Below are 16,591 nucleotides of genomic sequence, written 5' to 3'. Positions count from 1 at the left end.
TAAGAGCAAAAGAAATGCTAGAAATCATCTTATGACCTCAGTTTGTATTTTTGATTTAGCTAATAACTAACAAAAAATCACTTTCAGTGACATATCTTAAAATATATTTTTTAGAGCCCTTGGGTTTTTTTTTTTAAAGAAAAATTCATTTATTCATTTATTTGAAAGACAGAGAGTGAGAGAGAACGAGCACAGGATGGGGGAGAGCCAGAGGGAGAAGCAGACTACCTGCTGAGCAGGGAGCCCAACGTGGGGCTCGATCCTGGGACTCCGGGATCATGATCTGAGCCGAAGGGAGCTACTCAACTGACTGAGCCATGAAGGTGCCCCAACATATCTTAAAATATTAAACATGAAAAAACCACAAAAGTCTCTATGTGGTGATGCATGTGTGCCCCAACCCCCTGCCATGGGAATACTATTCAGCTATAAAAAGGAAGGAAATCCTGCTGCTTGTGACAATATGGGTGGACCCTGAAGGCATTATGTTAAGTGAAGTAATCAGAGAAAGACGAAGAATGTGTGATTTCACTTAGAGGTGGAATCTATTAAAAAACCCACATCAATAACAACTCTTGGAAACAGAGAACATACTGGTAGTTTCCAGAGATGGGGGATGAGGGGTGGAGGGATTTGGTAAAGGTGGTCAAAAGGTACAAACTTCCAGTTATAAGATGAGTAAGTCCTGGGGATCTAATGCGCAGCATGGTGATTATAGTTAACAGTATTCTACTGTATACCTAAAAGCTGCTAAGACAAGTAGGCCTTAAAAGTTTCCATCGTTTAAGACATTTAAAATTATAACTATGTGAGGTGATTATGTTAACTAAACTTATTGTGGTAATCATTTCACAATATATCCATATAACAAATTCATTACGTTGTATACCTTAAACTAACACAATGTTTGGTGTCAATTATATCTCCATAAAACTGGGGGAAAAAATCTCTATTTATATTACTTCTCTTTACTCAACAATCCAGTAGGACCAAAGGCATTACAGGAAACACAGGTCTGATAAAAGGAAGTTTTTCATAGTCTCCGAATGTTATTTATTTATTTAATTTTATTTATGTATTCATTTACTTCATAAATTTATTTATTCATTTTGTTAACCTTATGGATAAGCTGAATTTGAAAAGCTCCTTAGAACACAGTTGACCGTGTAGCCAAGTTTGGTATAAACTGGTTCTTGGTGGTTAAATGTATCGAACTTCCTCTCTTCCAGTGGTTTCTGGGCAACCTGTTTCATGATACAGTGTAGGCTGAGCCGAGGGGTAAATGGTGTTTCAAGGCAACTCAGAGAGACAGGGCTTCTCATAAAGCCTTCATGTTCTGTTATGGTAAACTAATCTGTGAGAGCTCATGATGCAGTTGCGGGGAGAGCAGCACAGCGGGGGCAGTGTTGAGCGCTCAGGCTCCTTAACTCAAGTCAGGCTCATAGCTGCCTTGACTGGAATCTTGATTCCTCCATTTCCCAGCGTTGTTACCTTGGGCAAGTTTCTTAGCCTCTCTGTGCCTAATTCCTTCCTGTAAAGTGGGGACAGAACAGCTTACCTTGTGGGGTGGTAAGGATTAGAAAACTAGCATATCAGGTACTTGACATATAGTAAGCACTCGAAAGGGGAGCTGCTCTTCTACTGGTGATGATGATGAAGACAAAGGGACCTCCTGGGGGGGAACATCTGTTGAGGGTCTTCCCTATAGCGGGAGTTGTGCTCAGGTCAGAGGAAAAAGCAGTCACTTGACCTTAAATTAATTTTTAAGAAAATACATTTTCTTTTGAAAAGCTGCTTTTGATATGTCAGGCTCAGAAAATAGTTAAGTATTACACACTTTCTTTTTTTAAAAGGACTTATTTTTTGTGGGCGGGGGAGGAGGGGCAGAGGGAGAGAGAGAGAATCTCAGACAGACTCCCTGCCCAGCATGGAACCTGACACAGTGCTAGACCCCGTGACCTTAAGATCATGACCTGAGCTGAAATCAGGAGTCAGTTGCTTCAACTGACTGAGCTACCCAGGCGCCCCTGGGTATACTTTCTTTAAACCTAAAAGCATTTTATTATATACATTATCATATAGTGCACACACACTCTACACACACATACACACACACACACGCTGTATTCCCTTGAGAAGATCACGGGGAATATACTGGAAAGACATCAGTTGGAAGATCCAAGATTAGTCGCCAACCAAATACACCGTGAAGCACAGGCCCTGTTGTCAAGCCACCACTCATGCTTAGCTCGCTGAGGTGACTCTTGCCACTTTTACTTATTAATGAGACCTGCAGCCCACACTGAAGTGCCATCTGCGTATTCCTGGTCGAGTGTGTTCCAAAATAAAGGACGGCACCAGTATTTGGAGGCTGCCACTTCCCCTCCTGGTCGGGCTCCCAGGGGGAGCCCCTGGGCTCCGGCAGCAGCAGCAGTAAGGCCTCCTGCTTTGCTGGGCCGCACAGGGACTCCCCTGCCAGCACTCCACAAAGGGCTGCAGCTCCCTGTGAGCCCAGCGCGTGTACAAGCCCACCTCTTTAGAGAGAGTCCTGAGCGGTCACACTTGCGGCAGGGAAAGCCGCGGCATCATCGCGACAGCAACCAGAGCAACAGTGTAGATACTCATCATCGCGACAGCAACCAGAGCAATGGTGTAGATACTCATCATCGCGACAGCAATCAGAGAAACGGTGCAGATACTCAGGGAGGAGACAGTGTCTCCTTTGAACTCTGAGAAGTCAGAAAAATTGTCATTCCTGCTTTCTCCACTTTCCCTCTCCTTCTCAGAAATAACTGCCACCTGACAGGTTTGGGTTTGTTTGTGGTTTTTGTTTTGTTTACGATCAAAGAAGCCAAAGATCAGATACAAAGCAGGGTCAAATTAGTACCCCAAGTACCCCATCGATCCCACTGCTCCTTGAGGTGCCGGCAGAGAAAGAGGGCTCAGTGGTCATAAAGTACTACCAGGGGGTCAAATTTGTACCCGAACACCCAGTTACCTCCAGCTCGATCTCCCTGTCCTGCTTCATTGCCCTGTCTGCGTCCTCTCCTCGCCGCCACTTTCCGAGGCTCAGGGTACTGAGCCTTCTGTGTGCACCCCCGCCCCCCTGCAGGGAACCCCGGGCAGGCTGCTGCCTTCCCTCTTGGATAGGACAGTCGGACCCTCCACCCTCAGAGGCCTATTCTGTAACAGAAGCCCCTTTCCCGTTATTTAAAATCACATTCCTCTTGGGAACAGAAGGACAGCGCTAAATAAGAGCTTTACAATTTCACTGCAGTCTTTCTGAGCAACCCTTTTTAGGAACTTGAAGAATTGCTAAAGAAAGGGAGACCGTTTAGGAAATTCACTTTCCAATTTACCTTGTTTCCTTTCTTCCTTTTATCCAGAATTGGCTCCATTGTCATTCTTGAGGACATGAGAATTAAAATCCCCAAAGATGAAGAGACGTGGCTGGGGACGGAGGAGACAACACAACCCTTTATGACCACTGAGCCCTTTTCCCTCTGCAGGCACCTCGGGGAGCGCTGGGAACTGAGGCACCAAAGGAAGAGGGGGAGGAGGCAGGCTGGTGGGTGACCGACTGGACCCCTCTCCGGTGGCACAACAACAGGCTTGCAGAGTGGGGCTCTCTCTTTCCTGGGTGACTCAAGTGTAAAGGGCCAGAACACACTCACTCCTAAAGGTAGTGGGCCAGCTAGTGACCAGCTTTGTCTCCTTCTTACGTGGGACTAGCGTAAGAAGCTGACCCGAGGTGTCGATTTTCTTCTGGCGAGGCTACAGAGTCTGAGGCATAGGGAACAAATTTATCGCCCTGTGTTTCTGTTTCTTCCTGATCATACGCCTCTGGAAACTAGCAGATGTGCTGAAGGGTCTTATTTAACTAACTTAGAGAAATGGCCAAGTTCAGCTCATCTGAATTCTCTGCACGAGGGTACTGGACCAAGTCTTGGAAAGATTAAGTACTTCTCTTTACCACTGTTCGTTCCCGTACAACATCTCCCCTAGGCATCTCAAAGGGAGCGGTGTCTGTGATCTAGAACGGGGCTGGGACATTCCAGAGTCTCTTGGCTCTATATTTAATATCACCGAAATCTTTTGCTACAGAATGAAAATATCTGGGAAGGAGTGTGTGGGGGGAGAAGTTAAGCAAATAGTCTTTTGGAAGCACTTAGAGGCATATCTAGGATATAACTAACTTTATAGTAATAATAATAAACTTCTTTGCTTAGTATATGCCAGATATTCTTGGAAGGCCTTTATATGAATTACAGCAGTATATTTTTGGAACAAATGTGTGATACTAGATACTATTATCAAACCATTTTATTGATGAAAAAAGGAGGCATGGCGAGGTCACGTAACTTAGTCAAGGTTCCATAAGGAAGCGAGTGGTAGAGCTGGTGGGGTTTGAACCTCAGGCAGAGACCCAGAAGACTGCTCCCCAGTACACACCAGCTTCTTTCAACCACGCTCCCCTGGAGAACTCAGGGTACACTTACACAAGTGCCCAAGATGAAGCTCTCAAGGTCAAAATGATTGAGACAAAGACAAATATACGTATTTCCAGGATGATTATGACATTCCGAAAAGGTTTCAAATGAAACAGGCAGAACTAACACAATCCATTTCAGACTGTGGAGCGGCGGAAGGCAGTCCCGGTTAGCCGGTCCAGGCAGCACTTCCTACGCTCTGCTAAGCAGGACGTGCGCATGTCTGAAGGATTTGCACGCCCCAATCTGCAAACAACTGCACAGGGTTTCTTCCCAAAGGCAACAGGCACCTCTGGGCTCAGGTGGGCCAAGAAAAGAGCCATGGCGGAGGAGTTCCCACGCCTGAGGGCATTCTGCCCCTTTCCCAAACCACCCTGTCACCCTGGCCTGACCCTCTGGGGGCAGGGGCAGCACCACTTTGCAGGTGGTCCCTCGACGGCTGCCGGCCTCTGTCACAAAGCTGCACCTCGTGAGTTCTTGCTGGGAACGACCTGAGACCCCTGCTGCCTGATAGTGAGGTTCAGATCCGGGCTGGCAGTAGCACACACCAGCTGTTTCCATACGCCTCGGCCAGAGATGGTCACGGCAGTTTAGAATTTCCCTCCTAAGTGAGTTTTAAATGAAAACTTCAAGTTTCTAAACCAAACACTAATTCACTTTTCTGTGAATGAGACATACATTCCCTTACAGTTTAGAACAATGATAGAATAAGGGAATGCGGACCTATTGGCCTCAGACACACCAGGTACCTCATAAAGCATTACATACCCTAGGGGTTCCCAAAAGAATTGGGATTGGGATGGGGAAAAGGTAGAGCTGATTCTCTTACTTGGGTTTATTCTAGTCTGGTTCTCATTCCCAACCTCCCCTCCAACTCCTGTCTTGTTCATTAGCTCCTCTACTTCCAACCTTTCAAGCTCTGCTCTCTCAAGGATCAATCTTTGGATGTCTTCTCTCCACATACTACTTCCTTTTGTTACAGTTATCCAGGCTCACGGCTTCAAGTCTATCCTCATTATATCCGAATCGAAATTCTGCCCCGACCACCATTCTAAGCTTCACACGTGTCTGCTTGGTGGTCCCACAGCTCCCTCAGACAAAGTACCCACAGGGACTGCTTTCTCAACCACCTCCCACGGCTGGCTGGTTCTTGTCCCACACCCCTAGCCTGTACGGGTCTCAGTACAGAGACAACCTGACGCGCTTCCTTCTCTGTTCTCTCATGTCCCATTAGTGTAAGTGCTTCTGATTCTCCTTCCTAACCCTTCCTCTCCTCCCTCCTCTCCGCCCCATCCCACTGCCTCAGTCCTTGTAAAAACTTTTCGAGCCGTCTCCCTGTCTCCAATCTCCTCTGCTCCAGTATTTTCCATACATCCCCCACCACCCCAATAATCCTCTCACTTGTTAACCCAGCCACATTCTTAGGGCTGACTGATGTGAACGGGTCGCTCTCGACGGACTGGTGGTTTGCGGATGGCACGGGCTCGGATGAGTAAGTGGCGGTCAGACAGTGGCAAACATTTTGTGTATGACCCTGATCATTACCCCTTTGCTGAGACCATGCGCTAATTCTCCCACAGGTCAAAATAACCTCGTCTTTTTAGCGTAGCATTTCATGGCTTCTTATTCTCAGGCCAGCGCTCAAGCCACACCACCATGCTGCCCCACCCTGTCTGGTGTCTCCAGGGTAGGGCTTCCTCACTGGGGGTCTGTGGGTCCACATGGGTTCATGTGGAGGCGGTGACAGTGGGGGAGGGGTAATGTAAACCTGCTTGGGAAAAAAGATGACATCTTTATTTTTGCCAACCTCTAACTATAACTTAGTATTTCCTTCAGTTAGGAATACAGGCAACAAACAATAGTTGAGTAATGTCTATTTTTTTGTTACCTATAAAATTATGTAAATTTCCAAATCACAGAAAAGTTGGTGAAGATAACTAAAAAGTTATTTATGCTCATTGCTACAAATTTACAATACTAATTCTGACTGCTATTATATCTCATTATTTATATTTAATGTGTTAATAAAGGTGCACAAACTATCACAAATCTGTTTTTAAGTTATTGTGATAACTATACTTCAATATAATTGCTTTTTTTGGTAGGAATTTCATGTATTTATTTTATGCACTTAAAAAGTTACTCTGAGTAGGGGTCCCTGCATGAGCGGGCCAAACAGACCCATGGCACAAAAGAGGCTTAGAATCTCTACCTCGATGGCTTCCCCATCCATCTAACCATGCATCCGGTACACAATTAATTATTAACTCCACAGGTGTCATACAATGTTCTGAGTCTTTAGAGATACCAAGATGAGAAAAAACATAGTTCCTGACCTGTAGATAGACAAGAGGGGCAAACTGACCTCTTAAATACTGTGCAAAAAAGGCCATATTATAAACTACACAGGGAACCGGGAAAGCTGAGGGAGCGACATCTAACCAAAACCAGGGGCTGGGGAAGGCCTCCTGGAGATGACAATGGAGCCAAGTTTCAAAGGACAGGTAGGATTCAGTCAGGTGAAGACAGAACACAGTCTGTGAGGCCACAGGTCTCTTGGAAAGAACGGTGAGTCTGGTATATTTGCTCCGAGAAAGGGCAGCAAGTCTACATAGTATTGAAGCCCCGCTAATAAATGCAACAGCTACTATGGATGAAGTCTCTAGACTTGGGGGGGCAGAGAAGCAAGTAGGTTGGCAATCAGCCCAGTAGATTTTTCAGAGGTAAAAAGGCCCACTTTCCTCAAGAAGATAAAAAGTAGACACGTGGACAATGGAAATCCAGTGGTGGAAAATCTGAATGTAGAACTAAAGCTTGCAGATGACGGTATGATAGTTTTCTAGGGGATCAGAAAAAATCCCAAAGCCATCCACATGATGGAGCAGACTTTTAGACTAACTTGCTTGTGGCTCCCTGACCAGATGGCACAAAGACACATTTTTCAGAACTGCTTTAAAATTTGTTGAATAATTGAGATACCTTCAAGTATTTTTGCAACAAAATATGTGGGGCTCATGGAGTCTTCACACTGGACAGTCCTGGGTAGGTATATAGTTTTTGACCACCTCTGTTTGGGGCTGAAATGGGACAGAGTATCCTTGACGAGAGTATTCAGAAACAGGTATGTCTAGTCTTGGGAATTGGTTTTCAAGTTGAACAACGTATCAGGATTGTTTGGAAAGTAATGCCCACCACTTTTCTAAAACTACGTGCCCTTCCGAGTTTCCTTATTTTCTCAAGCAGACTGGGACGTATGTTGATTCAACTTTCACCAATATTAAATTACAGCATGTTTCCTCTTTTTTCATTACAGAAACAAAAAGTTGCAATAAACTTCCTGTCTCTCTGTACCTCGTTTCACTTAGGAACTGGAACTGTATTATTCTAGTGAAGGGATCAAACTGAGTCGGTACAAAAGATAATCAATTAATGGCAAGGTAGTTTTGCATCATTAAACTAAACAATGCCTCGCTTTCCCAAATTCCATAAGTACCTTTCATGCTGTCTTAGGAAAACAAAACAAAACTATTCTCTGTAGTTGGAAAAAAGTTTATTCCTGTGACTGTGTTAATAATAACCTTGAAATGGCCTGCTGTCTACCATTATACCCCCATACTTCTCTTATAAAAGTTTCAGTAAACTTACAGTCCTGACACAGTTACCATAAGCAGACTTCGATCTGGGAATGATTACACTTGCATATGGATTTAACTTAGGACAGGAATAAGTTAGCACCATCTTTTGACCTCTTTCTGAGCACAACATACAAACAGAATCCAGAAATGATGAGTATTTTACAGCAGCTGGCTTCCACAGGTGGTAAGACGGGTTCTGACACATGATGGGTCTAGTCATTCTGCAAGTGTGAGTTTTGGAAGTGGGCTTCTGCCAGTCTGATTATTAACTGGGAATTGAGTTGTTTTTATGAACTTCTAGCCTTGAGAACTTAAATGCATTTTTTGAAACAAATTCACTTATAATTTAGCTGAAAAATAAAATACTGTTTTTCTTGTATTTTTACATCCTTCAATGACTGGAAACAGCTGAAAGCCCTGGAGAAAGTGTTTTTCTGAGGCCCCAGCCTCCCCCATTCAGCCAGTGAGGGTTTCCTTCTGGCTTCAAAATTTCAATCTCTAGCCAAATGCTATTTTAGAAAAAAAAAAAAAAAATGACCACTATGGCCCTAAGTCAAACACAGATTTTCAAAAGTCCTCTTTGGGTACAGCTCCTATAGATCAATATTCTGAAAAAATATTTTTTTAAAGAAAGTATACATTTTTTGCTTTAAGATAATTGTATTGGGAGGTTCTAAAAATATGAATTAACACTGTAGCAAGCTGAAGTCAAACATTTCAAAGTTTATGAAGACATTCTAAACCCAGGGGTAGGGTATCTGAGATCTGACCTGCAGACTGCGGGTTCCTGGGTCTGGAATAGCTGGCCCCTCAGCAGGACGCCCTGGGTCGGACCCTACAGATGTCACAGCTCAGTGCTGACCATAAAACTCTAGATTAGCACAGCACTCCCCCCCAAATATATAAGTTTATATGTAATTTGAAATTTTCTAGTAACTACATTAAGAAGTATAAAAGAATAGATGAAATTACTTTTATTTATTTAGATTTTATTTACTTATTTGACAGAGAGACACACCGAGAGGGGGAACACAAGCAGGAGGAGTGAACAAGGGAGAAGTAAGCTTCCTGGCCTGATGTGGAGCTCGATCCCAGGACCCTGGGATTATGACCTGAGCTGAAGGCAGCCATTTAATGACTGAGCCATCCTGGTGCTTGGAAATTACTTTTAATAGTCTATTTTATTTAGCCTAATAGTCTAAAATATTATCATTTCAACATGCAATCAATATAAAAATATAAGTGAAATATCTATCTCTTGCGGGTACTGAGTTTCTGAAATCCAATGTGTCTGTTATCCATACAACACACCTCCTTTCAGACTAGCCACAAAGAACCACACGTGGCTGGTGGCTGTCGTGTTTAGACAGTGTAGCTCCATCCTATGCAGAATGGACAGCAGACAAATGACGCCATGCGAGTACCAGAGCCACCAATTCTAGGGTTCTTAGACATATTCTCAAACAAGGTACCTTCCAGTTTCAGAGACTGGTGCTTCCAAATGTGTTTGTGCAAGACTCAAACATTTGGGGGTGCCTGGGTGGCTTGGTCAGTTGGGGGTCTGCCTTTAGCTCAGGTCATGATGCCATGGTCCTGGGACTGAGTCCCACATAGGGCTCCCTGCTCAGTGAGGAGTCTGCTTCTCCTTCTCCCTTGCCTTTTTTCCTGCTCATGCTCTTTCTTTCTCTGAAATAAACAAAGTAAGTCTAAAAAAAAAAAAAAAAGACGCTAACATTTGGAGCAGTAACTCCCAAATGCTAAATATTTCAATCTTTGCCTTTCTGCACCTGCTTGCAAAGAAATCCGGTCTTGGTGTCAGAGCTGAACATTCCTATTCTAATGCACTGGAGAATAAAGAAAGACAGGCTGAGTCAACAGGTCATAGTGATGTTAGTTTTTGTCCAGTGTTCTATTTACAATTTGATATAACTCATTATTCTATATATTATTGAGACCTCCTCAGTAGAAGGCCCTAGAGAGAAGCATTGATTCTAGAAGCAAACCTAACAAAAACAGGTGGTAAACTTTATTTAAGTATATACTGAAATCTACAGTCAGCTGTACTTACTTCCTATGCAACTTTCAAGAACTGCCTTATTTGAGCTAGAAGTAGAACTCTGTGTGAAATCTACAAACCCTGGAGGTCTTACAGACTCTTAACCAATTCTAGCACTTCACGCTTAGTAAATATTTCTGCCCATCTACTTACTTCCTTGCAGCACCAAAGTGATTACCTTAGGTAAGTATGTCCTTATGGTTTCGTTGTCTCTCTTCACCACCTGCATCATTTCTTGGCCCCCAAGGTAGGCAGCATTAGCTACATATAAAAAAAGAGTCAAACACTTAGAATATACACAATGAACACAAATATCAAACTAATCGGATTTAGTTCCCATCCCCACTTTTCCTTACAGCAAGCACTGTCTGATGTGAGGTGTCACTGAGGCCAAGAAAGCTATGTTGCCCTCACTTTCTCAACAGCGACACACAGCAGCGACAGAACAGCCTAATGTCAGCCGCCAGAGCAAATGACCTATGGTGCAATTAAAAGCACAGACTTAGAGATAAATCATGTATACTAGAGAAACTGCATGCAGTTACTAAGGTGGAACTTTCCTGACTTTTTTTTTTTAAAGTTACAACTAAAATAAATGTTCATTTTAAAATAGGTTTAAAGGCTCCCTAAGAGTTTTTATTGAGGGTTAGTCCCTATGTACTGACTGTGTAATGAGCAAAGTTGACCCTCTCCCTTCCAAGATGTCACATACCTGAGAAAGTCCTCATCTACAAATTTTCATTAAATGTTGTGTACCTTGGGTTCCATTTTCATTGGCATATTATTGTTACATGGCTTTCTTTTCTGTCATCATCTGCCTCATATATTTGTCCTTTTCTTTATTTTTTAATCATTTCTCATTTTGTTTTAAGTATGTCTCTTGAAATCATAAGTAGACCTCTTTAAAAATGTAATCTAAAAGTGGGACGCCTGGGTGGCTCAGTCAGTTAAGCTGCTGCCTTCTGCTCAGGTCATGATCCTGGGGTGCTGGGATCGAATCCCGCATTGGGCTCCTCCTTGTCCAGCAGGGAGCCTGCTTTCCCTCTCTGCCTCTGCCTGCGACTCTGCATGCTTGTGCTCTCTCTCTGACAATAAACGAAAAAAATCTTTAAAAAAAAATGTAATCTAAAAGTATCTCTTAAATAAAGGGACTTAACGGAGACACATATATTAATATACGAGATCTCTGGTCTGATTCCAACCATCCTGTTTTGTATATGCTTTGCTTTCTTTTAATTTCCAACTTTCTATCCCCTTTAGTGTGAATGATGTTTTCTTCTTCTATTTATTTTAAAGTTCATTTGGTTTTTTTAGTAATCTCTACACCCAACATGGGGCTCGAACTCACAACCCCAAGATCAAGAGTTGCACGCTCTTCTGAGTGAGTTAGCCACGTGTCCCTTTACTATCTCTTAAAAATTTCTTTTCACTAAATAGTCTGAAAGCATGAATTCTCTTTTTATTCACTGAGTGGTTAGCTGTACCTAAAATTTTGCGGAAAAAACTTATATTTTTTCTATTGCTGTCTGGAATTAATCAGTGTCTATAATCTCTCCATCCAAACAAGGTGGGCCCTGGCATCCCTGCACTTTCCTCATGCCTTCCTCTACCCTGTCTCCTCCTGGGAACTGTAGGTAATAAACTCTTATTCCAAAGGCAGTTCTCTACGCCTGTTACTTTACCACAGCTGATTCAAACAAATTCTGGACACACTGTAAAACTAGGAGGCAGAGCTGGTATTCTGGGGAAGTCAGTGCCCTGGTTTTGTAGGTCAGAGTAGTGAAGGGGAGAAAGCTGCTCAAAGAGGGGCTGGGGAGGAAGCTCCAGAGACTAGCAGAGGGCTCCTCTTCAGCTCTAGCTAAGTACTAACTGGCACTATCACGTGGGACACCACTAGAAGCTGGGGAAAGAACCGCCGGAGAGGATTTAGAGGGACGAGTGCCCAAACTGGAGTAGTTACTGTTCCTACCAGCCTGGCAGGAAAATCTTTTAATTCATGGTGTATCAACTATAGAACTTGGAAACGTTTTGCTTTGGTAGTGGGGTAACATTAGCTCTAAACTAAATGCGGTCTTGCAACCAACTAACAAAGCTTAAAAGCAAGAACAGAAAGTATCAAACTATTTCCAAATAACATAACCATCCCATAACAAAGCTCAGGAACTTCTACATAAATACAAAAATATCTAGCATCCAAAAAGGTAAAATTAACCATGTAAAACATCCCATAAACAGTTATCAAACATGCAAGGCAGGAAAATACAACCCAAAATAAGGGAAAAAATTAATTAAAACAGGGTCCAAAATGACAAAGATAATAAAATTGGAAAACATTAATGTTGCTGCGAAAACTGGATATACACACATACCGTGTACAAAAATTAATTAACAACAGATCACAGTTCTAAATTTAAAACTCTCCGAAGGAAATATAAGAATAAATCTTTGTGATTTCAAATGAGACAATGGGTTCTAAGACATGGCACTAAAAGCAAAAGTGAGAAAAGGAAAAATAAACTGGTTTTCATAAAAATTACCACCATACACACTTTAAAGGACACCATCAAGAAAGTGAAAAGACAGCCCACAGAATGAAAAAAAATTGTATATTCAATAAGGAGCTAGTATCCACAATATATAAAGAACTCTCACAACTCAATAAAATGACAAAAACTTGGTTAAAAATGGGCAAAAAGGAGCACCTAGTGGCACAGTTGGTTAAGTGTCCAACTCTTGATTATGGCTCAGGTTGTGATCTCAGGGTCACTGGCTCGAGCCCTGCACTGGGTTCCACACGCTCAGCTCAGAGTATGCTTGAGTTTCCCTCTCTCTTTCTTCCTCTGCTTGCATGTGCTCTTTTTCTTTCTCTCTCTAAAATAAGTAAATAATTCTTTTTAAAAAATGGGCAAAGATTTGAATAGGCCTTACTCTAAAGAAGAAGTACAGATGGCCAATAAGTGTGTGGAAAGACGCTGAACATCATTAGTCATCAAAGAAATGCAATCAAAACCACAATGTCATACCACATCACACCTAATGGATGGCTACAAGAAAAAAAGACAAACAAAAGTGCTGACAGGGATGCAGAGAAATTGAAGCCCTCATACATTGTGGGTGGCATTGTAAATTGGTACAGGCACTTTGGAAAATAGTTTGACAGCTACTCAAAATGTTAAATATAGAATTACCACATATATCCAGCACTTCCATTTGTAGGCACAAACCCAAGATAACTGAAAACAGAGGTCCGCACAAAACTTTATATGAACGGGTACAGCAACATTGTGCATGATAACCAAAAAGTAGAAACAATCTGTACGGTCATCAACTGATGAATGGAAAACCAAAATATGATATAGCCATATAATGAATATTATTGAGCAATAATGAAGTACTGATACATGCCACAACATGAATGAACCCTGGACACATCATGCTAAATGAAAGAAGCAGGTTACAAAGAGCCACATACTATATAATTCCTTTCATGTTAAATGTCCATTATAGGCAAATACATTGAGAGAGAAAGTAGATTAGGGTTTGTTAGGGACTGGGGGAATGTGGAAATGGGGAGTGATAGGCATGGATTTCTTTTTAAGGTGATGAAAATATTGTAAAATCAGATAGTTGTCAAGGTTGTACTACTCTGAGTAATATACTAAAAAACAACCACTGAAGAGTGAGTTTTATGGCATGTTAATTATACCTAAATTAGCCTATTTTTATAAAATTGGTATTTACAGATACTGAAAGTTTTGTAATCTATTCCATATATTTGAGAAGTGAGAAATATTAAACATGTTAAGCAGAATTATGGAAGATATAAGATACAATTCAAACTTCTAGAGATGAAAAATACATCAGATGGGATAACAGCAGAGTAGACATCATAAAAGAAAAATTAGTGAATTGAAGACAGAGCAATAGAATCTATCCAAAAGGAAACATGGAGAAAAAGAAACTGGGGTTGGGGGGCAGGGGGAAGAACAGAACCACAGAGAACCACAAGTGAACTTGAAAGTGGTGTCATATGTCATATACCACGTAACTGGAGTCTCTGAAGGAGGGAGGTACAGAAAAAATATCTGAAAAAATATTAAAATATTACAACCATAAACCCACAAATCCAAGAAGCTCAAAGAATCCCAAAGCGTAAGAACTGTGAAGAAAGCTATACCAAAGTACATAATGAATTGCTTCAAACTAGTGATAAAGAGAAAATCTTAAAAGTACACAGAGAAAAATGATATACAGTTGACCCTTTTATAACATGTGTTTGAAGTGTGTGGGTCCACTTATATAGCAATTCTTTTTGATTAATGTAGGACAGTACTGTTAATGTATTTTCTCTTCCTTATGATTTTCTTAATGTTTTCTTCTTTCTAGCTTACTTTACTGTAGGAATACAGTATATAAAAATGCAACATACACAGCATGTATTGACTGTTTATGTTATTGGTAAGGCTTCTGATGAATAGTAGGCTATTAATAGTTAAATTTTGGGAGAGTCAAAAGCTATATGCAGATCTTTCACTGCACAGGGGGTTGGTGCCCCGTCCCTCACATTGTTCGAGGGTTAACTGTATAACATACAGACGAACCAAAAGCTAACAGACAGCAGATTTCCTTCTGAAATGATGTAACTAGGAGACAATGGAGGAACACTTCTAAAGTAACAAAAAGGGGAAAAACTTGCCAATCTAGAATTCTATAGTCCGTGAAAATAGCTTTAAAAAATGGAGGCAGAATACATTTCCAGACATACAGAAGCTGAGAGAATTAACTGTCAGTGGAACTACAAGAAATGTCATGAGAAATACTTAAAGCAAGAAGAAGATGGAAATTTTGTCTACACAGATAGATAAAGGACATCAGAAATAGTAATTATGTGGGTAAATTTAAATTACATTTCTGTTATTTATAGCTATTTATAAGACAACTGACTGTTTAACTGAAAATAATAATAACATATCAAAGAAGGAAATATATGACAACACTATCACAATGCAGGAGGGAGAAAGGACTCACTGTTGTTAAGTTTCTTATGGCATACTTCAAGTGGTATAATGTAATTTGAAGGCTGTAAAAGTTAAAGGTGTTCATTGTAAACTGTAGTGATCACTGACACAGCAAAACAAAGAATGACTAATAAGCCAATGAAGAAGATGAAATCATAAAAAATACAGAACTGATTCATAGGGAAGTAGGAAAAAAGCAAAGACGGAACAAAGACATAGGAAAATAGAAAATATATATCAAGATTACAGATTTAAGCCAGTCTAATTCATAACTATATTAAATATAAATTGTCTCAACATTCAAATCAATAAGCAGAGTGGATAAGAAAGCGAGAGTCAACTATTTGCTGCCTACAAGAAATAGACCTAATATACAAAGACATAAATCGGCTAAAAGTTAAAAAACGGAAAAAGGTATATCATGCTAACTTTAGCCCAAAGAAAGGTGGAATGCCTATACTAATATCAGAAAAACTGGATTTCAGAGATAAGAATATTACCAGAGCTAAAGGGTTAATTCATCAGGAAGGTATAAAAGTCCTAAATGCTTATGCACCTAATGTGTTTGAACTTCAAAATACGTGAAGTAAAAACTAACAGAAATATAAAAAGAAACAGACAAATCCACAAATATAGTTGGAGATTTCAACACTCATCTTCCAATAACTGATTGGAACAGTCAGAAAGAAAATCAGTAAGGATAAAGAAAATGACACCATCATGAATACTCAACTTTGGCATCAACATGGATGGGACTGGAGGAGATTATGCTGAGTGAAAGATGTCAAGCAGAGAGAGTCAGTTATCATCTGGATTCACTTACTTGTGGAACATAAGGAATAACAGGGAGGACATTAGGAGAAGGAAAGGAAAAGTGAATGGGGGGAAATCGGAGGGGAAGATGAGCCATGAGAGACTGTAGTCTTGAGAAACAATCTGAGGGTTTTAGAGGGGAGGGGAGTAGGGGGATGAGTGAGCCTGGTGGTGGCTATTAAGGAGGGCACGTATTGTATGGAGCCCTGAGTACTGCATATCAACAATGAATCTTGGACCACTGCATCAAAAACTAATGATGTATTTTATGGTGACTGACGTAACACAATAAGAAAAATAAAATAAAATAAAAAATAATAAAAAAATAAAGGAAAAAAGAAAAAGAAAAAAAAAGAAAATGACACCATCAATCAACTTGACCTAAGTGACATCTATAGAACAGTCTCCCCATCAAGAACACAATATACTTTCTTTTCAAGTATCCACAGAGCATTTCCCAAGTTAAGCCACATCCTAGTCCATAAAACATGTATCAATCCATTTAAACAATTAAAATCATACAAAATATGTTCTCTGGCTATAATGGAAGTAAATTAGAAATCGATAACAGAAAGATAC

At 41.0% G+C, this 16,591-nt stretch overlaps 1 protein-coding gene across 4 annotated transcripts in view; it reads right to left on the bottom strand.

The window, feature by feature from the left end:
• LDAH (lipid droplet associated hydrolase) overlaps positions 1 to 16,591 on the bottom strand; it is a 108,705-nt gene that overhangs the window by 6,919 nt on the left and 85,195 nt on the right. For all 4 annotated transcript variants that reach the window (XM_059132547.1, XM_059132546.1, XM_059132548.1 and 1 more), the window contains exon 6: positions 10,360 to 10,442. In XM_059132547.1, the coding sequence (XP_058988530.1) occupies positions 10,360 to 10,442 (83 nt within the window). The remainder of the gene's footprint in view (positions 1 to 10,359; positions 10,443 to 16,591) is intronic.

This window comes from Mustela lutreola, chromosome 9, assembly GCF_030435805.1.
Source record: "Mustela lutreola isolate mMusLut2 chromosome 9, mMusLut2.pri, whole genome shotgun sequence".
NCBI classification, from domain to species: domain Eukaryota; kingdom Metazoa; phylum Chordata; class Mammalia; order Carnivora; family Mustelidae; genus Mustela; species Mustela lutreola.
This window is presented reverse-complemented; position numbering and strand designations above follow the sequence as displayed.